This window comes from Myotis brandtii, unplaced genomic scaffold (genome assembly GCF_000412655.1).
Source record: "Myotis brandtii unplaced genomic scaffold, ASM41265v1 scaffold746, whole genome shotgun sequence".
In the NCBI taxonomy this organism is placed as follows: domain Eukaryota; kingdom Metazoa; phylum Chordata; class Mammalia; order Chiroptera; family Vespertilionidae; genus Myotis; species Myotis brandtii.
Window position 1 is genome coordinate 157,223 of NW_005370976.1, and position 8,406 is coordinate 165,628.

Sequence of the window (8,406 nt, forward strand, 5' to 3'; positions counted from 1 at the left end):
TGCTTCTATATAGCAATTCATTTATTTTCTCCAACAATGGCATTAGAAATGTACTATTTGAGAGATAGGGCACTTGAGTAGAGAGAGATTAAATTACATGCCCAAGGTTTCACAGGCACTATTACTACTGCAAAGAGAGCAGATTAGTTAATTATTACAGCAGTGTCAGTGATAGTATGCAAGCTTTTCTTTGCTCCTTGTCCACTTAAGTAGCACAGCACTACTCTAAATGGCTGAATGGCTTTCTGAGACCTTAGTGAAGGGCTAATATGATTAAGGAGGATTACAATTTTTAGGCAATAGGAACTATAGTATGTTCATTATGGCTTTCCTCATAGTCCAATGGAAGAGCATACCAAACTTAAGGGGGTCATCTTTAAACACACCGTGTTGTAGTCTGCTCAGGCTGTTGTAACATAATACCATAGACTGAGAGTCTTAGACAATAGAACTTATTTCTCATAGTTTTGGAGCATCTAAGATCAAGGCGGATTACAATTTTTAGGCAATAGGAAATATGGTATGTTCATTATGGCTTTCCTCATAGTTCAATGGAAGAGCATACCAAACTTAAAGGGGTCATCTTTAAACACACCGTGTTGTAGTCAGCTCAGGCTGCCATAACATAATACCATAGACTGGGAGTCTTAGACAATAGAAAGTTATTTCTCATAGTTTTGGAGCATCTAAGATCAAGATGCTGGCTGATTCAGTTCCTGGTAAGGGCTTTCTTCCTGGCTTGCAGATAGCTACCTTCTTGCTATGTGCTTGCACATTCTGTCCTTGGTTTATGCATGTTTGTGTGGGGTGGGGGGAGAGAAAAAGAGAGAGAGAAAGAAAGAGAGAGAGAGAGATCTGGTGTGTCTTTTTAAATTTCTTTATTGATTAAGGTGTTACATATGTGTTCTTATTCCCCCATTATCCCTCCTATCCCCCCCACTCATGCTTTCACACTCCTGTTGTCTGTGTCCATTGGTTAGGCTTATATGCATGCATAAAAGTCCTTTGGTTGATCTCTCCCCCTTACCCCCACCCTCCCCTACCTTCCCTCTGAGGTTTGATGCTCTGATCTATGTTTCTCTGTCTCTGGATCTGTTTTTGTTTATGTTGTTCATTATATTCTGGTGTGTCTTCATATAAGGGTACTGATCCCACTGATCCCATCATGAGAGCCCTGCACTCCTGAACTCATTTCAACCTGATTATGTGGGGACAAAGATTTAAGCCATAACACACCCAGTCCCTGGATTTTCTCATATTTTTGTCCTCTGGGAAAGAGAGAGAGAGAGATCTACTTCAAAACTTCTCAGTACAAGCAGATGACGTCCACTGTTGCCATGGTGGCTAAGGCTACCACTTACCCAATGCAGCTGCTGCTCTAATGAAATCACACCAGAAGGAAGAAGGATTACTAAATTAGACCAGATTTTGCTGAATGGAAATAATATAACAACGAGGATTCCTGGTGGAGAAGAATCCGAATATGAATGGAGTCCCGTAATTTATGCTAGTTTCTGTTTTGTCTTATAATGACATGGGGACAAAGATTTAAGCCATAACACACCCAGTCCCTGGATTTTCTCATATTTTTGTCCTCTGGGAAAGAGAGAGAGAGAGATCTACTTCAAAACTTCTCAGTACAAGCAGATGACGTCCACTGTTGCCATGGTGGCTAAGGCTACCACTTACCCAATGCAGCTGCTGCTCTAATGAAATCACACCAGAAGGAAGAAGGATTACTAAATTAGACCAGATTTTGCTGAATGGAAATAATATAACAACGAGGATTCCTGGTGGAGAAGAATCCGAATATGAATGGAGTCCCGTAATTTATGCTAGTTTCTGTTTTGTCTTATAATGACAACAAAATATAAATTTATTTTTTTAAACCTTTCAAGCCCAGCCAGGGTGGCTCAGTGATTAAGCATCGACCCATGAGCCAAAGGTTGCCTGTTCGATTACTGGTCAAGGCATATTTCAGGGTTGTGGGCTGAATCCCCAGTAGGGGACATGCAGGAGGCAGCTGATTGATAATGGTTCTCTCTCATCCACGTTCTATTCCCCTATCCCTCTCCCTTCCTCTCTCTAGAAAAAAAACAATAACACACCTTTCCATGTCTGGATTAATATGAAGCTTAAATTTACTAGTATAGGCCACTTTTGTAAGTTAATCATGTTTATAATGGAAAAAAAAGAACAGTTCTTTGAAGATGAAAATAAAGGTGTTTTTGGTTAAAATAAAAACACTGCAGTGCAAGTTTTCATCTTCATTTAAGAAGTTACATCTTATTCATGAAGTTTGATTTTGTGTTAGACTCTGTCACCCTTCTAGCCCCTTACCTAAAAGCCTTCTGACTCCTTCTTTCCCACTGCACTTGGGATACTTTGCTTAACTTACTCTGGAAATCCCCAAAATCTATGGATGTGGTAACCCCAATTCCTGTCATGTCCCCTACTTTCAATGATTTATTAGAGTCTCAATCCATTGACCTTGTCTCTACTGACCTGCAAGTCTGACCTCCTCTAATCCTGTGAGGTACACCTGGACCCAGTGCCTCCTACTCATGGTGATCCTGTGATTCTCCTTCCTACTGACTCCATTCCTCCTACTCCACTGGTTTTGAGGGCTTCTCCCTCAGTGACCCCAACCCTATGCTATTGTAATCTCCTTAATCTTGATCCCTCCTTGATGGCAAAAAGCCCAGTTCTTACCTACTCTTTCCTCTGTTTCCATTTATTTCGTGCCAGTTTTTTTTTAATCTTGTCAGCACAGCAGCACTGAATCGTGTGCGTGTGTGTATGTGTGTGTGTGTGTGTGTGTGTGTGTGTGTGTAAAAGACGTTTAGCTACAAATTGGAGGTGGCAGGAAGAGTGGGGTGGGAGCCAAGTGGTCACACTTTGGGCCTCTTCTCTCTCTCTTTGCCCTCCTGGGCCTAGACTGTAACCTCCTCCTGGAGGTGCACCTTTGCTGGGACCATTTTTGACTGCAGGTGAAGGAGCTGCCCACAGATTTAGTGTTCACCTTGAATAGGTGCTTCTAGTTCTTTTGTATCTCCTCAGGGTTCAGCTTGAGGACATTGACAATCTGCTGTGCACCCTGAAGGGTGTCTGGAGAGGTTAGAGGGGCTGCAGACTGGGGTCAGGCATGTCCCGGGGCATCAGCTGCTGCCCAGCTGGCTGCTCACTTTTGCTTCAGGGCTTTTACAAAGGCCCTGCTCTCCACCTTGTGCCCCCATCACAGTGGTCTGGGTCAGGTATGTGGCTGATCCTTACAGGGAAATCCTTGGTGGCAGCACCACCGGCATTTTTCTACACGAAGACCAGGTGGTTCCACGCACAACAGAGGCAAGCTGGGAGTCTCCTTAAGTGTGTGTGTGACCAGAGGTTTCCAGAGGTTTTGGTTAGAAACCCAGGAATGAGTTGGAGACATATGGTGACCACTCTGCCTCAGAGGCACAGGCTCTGGCCTAAATCTTATTTAATAATCACACTGCTTAAATGTCTGAGGAATTTATCAAAGGTGATTTTTATTTATAGACAACAATTTTAGATTGAAAATCAAAGTTAATGTATGGCACATGATACCTCTTAAAGGCCGTTCTAGATTCATTAAACAAATAACAAAAGCATTCAGCAAATGTTAATTGAACATTGCAGTTTTTAGGGGTGCAGTCTTGTGAGAGCCATGCTCCAGGCTATGCAAGGGATTCTGTTTCTGTCACCATTTGAATATGATCATATGAGGAGGTCCTCCCAACTCTTACTGAGACTATTTTCCAGAGAACAAAAGGGAAACTATACTGTTCTAGGACACCTGTTTCTTTTATAATTTTTTTTTTCAAGGATTTCTTTTGCAGACATGGGTCATTTGACCTCAAACTGAGAGTATGCTTGAAGCACTTTGGGGATTCAAAGCAGAATCAGCTCTATCTCCCAGCTCTGAAGATGCAAGGTTTTTTACTTCTGTTCATTGTTTATACTGGCTATGGAGGGATAGAGAGTGTGCCTGTAAAGAGAAGACATGTATCCTATTATGTTCAACATGAAGACATTTTCTTTGTTATCAAGGTTACTTTAAGTCATTAGCTTTGAGAACCTAGCATAAGTCATTGTTGCAGAAGGTGTAGGTTTGCAGAATGGTCATTTCTTTCCCCTCTCAGATTCTTGGTTACCATCAGAGAGCTTTTCATTTGTATTCTGATCATGATCATATGACTCATACAGTGTGAAGAGTCACAAAGGTGCCTATTTTGGAGATAAGAATTTCCTTACATTTTAATATATAAAAGAATATCTTACTGAAATAATGTGAATCTAAAAAACTATATACTCTTTGATATTTTATTCTTAAAGGAATAGTTTTTAAAATTATTAATGGAAAAATGAAATCTGAAAGTGGCCCTTCTCACCTGCTCATAAACCTTGTTCCAAAAGTCAATTCTTCTTAAGCTTTTACAAATACCAGGCTTTGAATATCTAAGCTGTTATGGACCTTATTTTTTTTTTATTTCAGCGTAGCATGGGGAACTTCCAGGATGCCAGAAAAGATGAGGGTGATACTCACATAAAAAAAACAATAATTAAATTTTTATTTTTATATTTGAATAATGTTTCCTGAATTGATACAGTCTCTGTCAAGTCTGTGTTATTATTTCCCAGAACAGAATATGTCTAAATATCACTATGCTTGGGAATCATCTTTCCATCAATACTTTTCCATTCAAGGGTTAGTAACTTTTTTCTCAAGATTTCAAAGGTAATTTGTAGCATCCAGCCAAGAACTGTATATGCATTTGAAATGTTCATATAGTTAATCTATAGAAATTTGTAACTATACATAAAGTTTTTGATTTCCCTCTATGAAAACAACTTTGTCTTGGACTTTATAAAACATTATATTTAAAAACATATATTTAAAAATAAAAAGAATTCAGAATAATAGCTTAAAATATGAAGTAGGAATTTTAAATAGGTATTGTTAGATTTTTATTGTATGTTCATATAGTTTAGCAATTTGTTTTTCAACCAGAAGGAATTGAGATAAAGAAAAAGGAAGTCCTTTCAATAGGAAATCTTTAACTTTTGAAATGTTAATTGATTTATATTTAGCCATTTCATTTGAAAAATGGAAAATTTTACAGAGAGGAAGGGCGAGGGATAGAGAGATAGAAACATTGATGAGAGAGAAACATCAATCAGCTGCCTCCTGCACACCTGCTACTGGAGATGTGCCAACAACCAAGGTACATGCCCTTGACCAGAATCGAAACTTTGACCTTTCAGTCTGCAGGCCAATGCTCTATTCACTGAGCCAAACCGGTCAGGGCGCTTATATGCATTCTTACAAGTCCTTTGGTTGATCTCTTATCTGACACCCCCGCCCCCTTCACCCTTCCCCTCCCTCCCGCCAACCCGGCCCTACCCTGTCTTCCCTCTGAAGTTTGACAGTCTGTTAGATGCTTCTCTGTCTTAAATTTTTGAAATGTTAATTGATTTATATTTAGCCATCTCATTTGAAAAATGGAAATAAAAAGTTTCTCATTGTGAGGAGTAGGTTTTTCGGATTGTTCAGGTACTGTGACTGTTGTTTAGATTCTGGTACTCTTTTGTGGGCATTGAGTACTATTGCTACGCCAAGTCATCAAGCACTTTTTGTTTTGTGATCTTGGTCCATGCCTGAGGGATTTCACCTCTACCTAAAAATTTTTTCTGATATTTTTCTTCTAGGTTTGATCTGAAGTGACAGACAAACCATTTCCAGTATGTCTGGGTGGATGTGTCAGGGGTGATGCTCCATTTGGCATATTCCCCTCCTGCCTGTCGATAGGTCTTAAATGGGATTTCACGACCATTTAAAACAAAAGAATAATTACTTGATACCAAATTAGTACAGAAGTCAATGTTAAAGTGGTCTGTATCAACCCATTGGCCTCCATTGACAGCTTTAGGACGGTGGAAAGGAACACTGTGGTCTCCATCATGGTTAGGGATTGTGTTTGTACAAATTGCTTCACAGAAGGGACACTGTTTCCAGCAGCCACAGAGATGTTCAGAGAGCATTTTCTCAATTTCAGGAACCATGTCTTCTACAGGCATATTCAAACATATCTTTTCTGCTCTGAACATTAAGTCATCCAAAGCTTCACTCATAACTTGTTTGAGAACCTCAATATTGTTTATCTCCTGGTGCTCAATGCTTACCAAGTCTTTTCGTGGGAAGTTCAAGTTACTCCCCAGGTGATCACAGAACAAATCCAACCACCCAGACGCAGTGCTGCTTTTATCTTTGGCTATTGCTGTGGATTCATGAATAGCTGAGAGGATGGCATTCTTGATGTCACCTATACTTATTTCTAAAAAAGTCTTTATTTTGTTATTTTGTTCTGAACAATATCTTTTAATATGGTTTTGAATGTAATTCCTAAAAAATGATTTTGCATTATGAATGTACTCCCAGTAATCATCAAAATTTTCTTTTTCTGCCAGAGAGATAAGAACGTGTTTCTCCAGGTTAGCTCTGTTTCCACTGAATGCTGGGCAGGTAGCTCGCATGTCCCCAGCGATTTTAGGGGCCATTTTCCCCTGAATCGTGTCGAAGACAGCAGGAATGAGTTTTTCCAACAGAAATTCAACAAATGTTTTGATTGAGGTTGCTCCTTGACAAGAGATCTTAAAACTCATGAGGAAATCATCTTTCTTGCTTTTCAAATAATTTACAGGATCATTTGCTCTTTTGAATGCCCTATGCATCTCCTTAAAAATCTCAGATGCTCTTTGGAATAAACACAAAGATAAGTCAATTTTGTACTTAGTTGTAAATGTGTATCTGTCTTCAGTGGATACAGGTTTCACCTCCTCTTCTATTATGTTCAGGATTTCATGGAAATAATTTGGATTGTAATCACATTGTTGCTTCTGGAGGTTTTTAATAGTTTCAGTGTATCTTGAAAAAATGTGGTCAGTAGTCCTCTTTATGGACTCTTTATCATGTACTTCTAAGTACCTTGTTATTATCTTAAAATATTTGCTCATTTTGACATGTTTCTCATAATTTATTTCAAACTTTTTTCTAGACTTTTTCTCCAGTATATTCGCCATGTCTGTCTCCTTTTTAAAATAGTTCAAAAGGATGTTTTCAGAATCCAAATCGATATTAGGCTCTAGGACTGGAGAGATATTTGAGGACACATCATAGACCCATGTTTCCCAAAGTTCATTGAATTTGCCATGAAGCTCATTCTCACTCAATTCTTTCTCTTTTAGAGTTAAAGCCAATTCTAGGCTTTTTTCCAATAATTTCTTTTCATAACTTGACTTTTTGTTATCCAGTATTTCTTGATTCTTTTTATAACTGATGAGTTCCTCAGCTTTATTTTTGCACTCAAAAATAAGTGCCTCTTTAAGGTTTTCTAGTTCAATTTCAAAACTTGCTTTCCACTGAATAATTACCTCACTCTCTGGATCTTCTTTAAAGTATTTTTCAAGTTCCTGCTTGATGGCTTTATATTTTTCTGTAACTGGAGCCCGAAGAGTGTTTGCTGTGAGTTCCTGGATTTTCCCATTCTTAATCTGGTTGATGAGCTGGTACTGCAAGTCTAGCATGTGATTCCTCAGCTCCCAGGTCCAGGAATTATACATAGTTTCCAATTTGCTCATGGCTATGACTTCTCGGGTGTTCCTGAAACTGAAAATAAAGTTCTCATTCACTAGGGCTCTCCACAAATCTTGAACTCGCAATTTCACATCTGAGATCTTCATGATGCTTCCCCTAGACTCCTGTTTGGCAACCATAAGAATTCTCCTTTTCAGGTCCTGCACATTGTGGCTGTAGCAAGGATTGGGAGGGGCCATTGGGGGATTGCCATCCCAGAGGTGAGCAAAGTAGAAGACATCAGTATTGACATCAAATTTAATGATATCACCAAAGCGGGTTACATCTGAGCACTGTTCTTGCTCAGCTGCTATTGCTGCCATGTCATCTAGTCTCTGCTCTAATGCCCTCCTTTCTTCCATAGTTTGATCTTTAGCTGTGACTTCCCCCACATTCTGATGGACAAAAAGGCAACTTGGGGAGATTTTTACTTGTTTCATCCTCATAAATGCTTGAACTACTATTTGTAGAATATCTTGCATTTCTGATGGATTTTCCCCAAAAATATTGATTAGAGTCAAGTTTCCAAGTCCAATGACAAAGGTTGCCAACTCATTGTCACGATTTTTAGATTTGTTGCTGAGTTGTAGGGCCCGAAGGCCTTCTGTATCCACAACAAGCACAAAGTCAAAGCCCAGTTCATCTGTGAAAGTCTCCTCGACCTTCAGGAGCTGCATGTAGGCCCCCCGGGTACACCTCCCAGCACTGACCGTGAACTGCAGCCCAAAAAGTGCATTCAGCAGAGTGGACTTCCC

The 8,406-nt window shown here is 39.5% G+C and overlaps 1 protein-coding gene and 1 pseudogene across 1 annotated transcript in view; both read right to left on the minus strand.

Moving 5' to 3' along the window:
* LOC102256065 overlaps positions 1 to 8,406 on the minus strand; it is a 133,795-nt pseudogene that overhangs the window by 76,763 nt on the left and 48,626 nt on the right.
* Positions 5,516 to 8,406, minus strand: part of LOC102256373 (interferon-induced very large GTPase 1-like) — a 7,409-nt gene continuing 4,518 nt past the window's right edge. Inside the window, exon 2 of the mRNA XM_014530614.1 lies at positions 5,516 to 8,400. Coding sequence (XP_014386100.1) covers positions 5,629 to 8,400 — 2,772 coding nt within the window. The 3' untranslated portion in view covers positions 5,516 to 5,628. The remainder of the gene's footprint in view (positions 8,401 to 8,406) is intronic.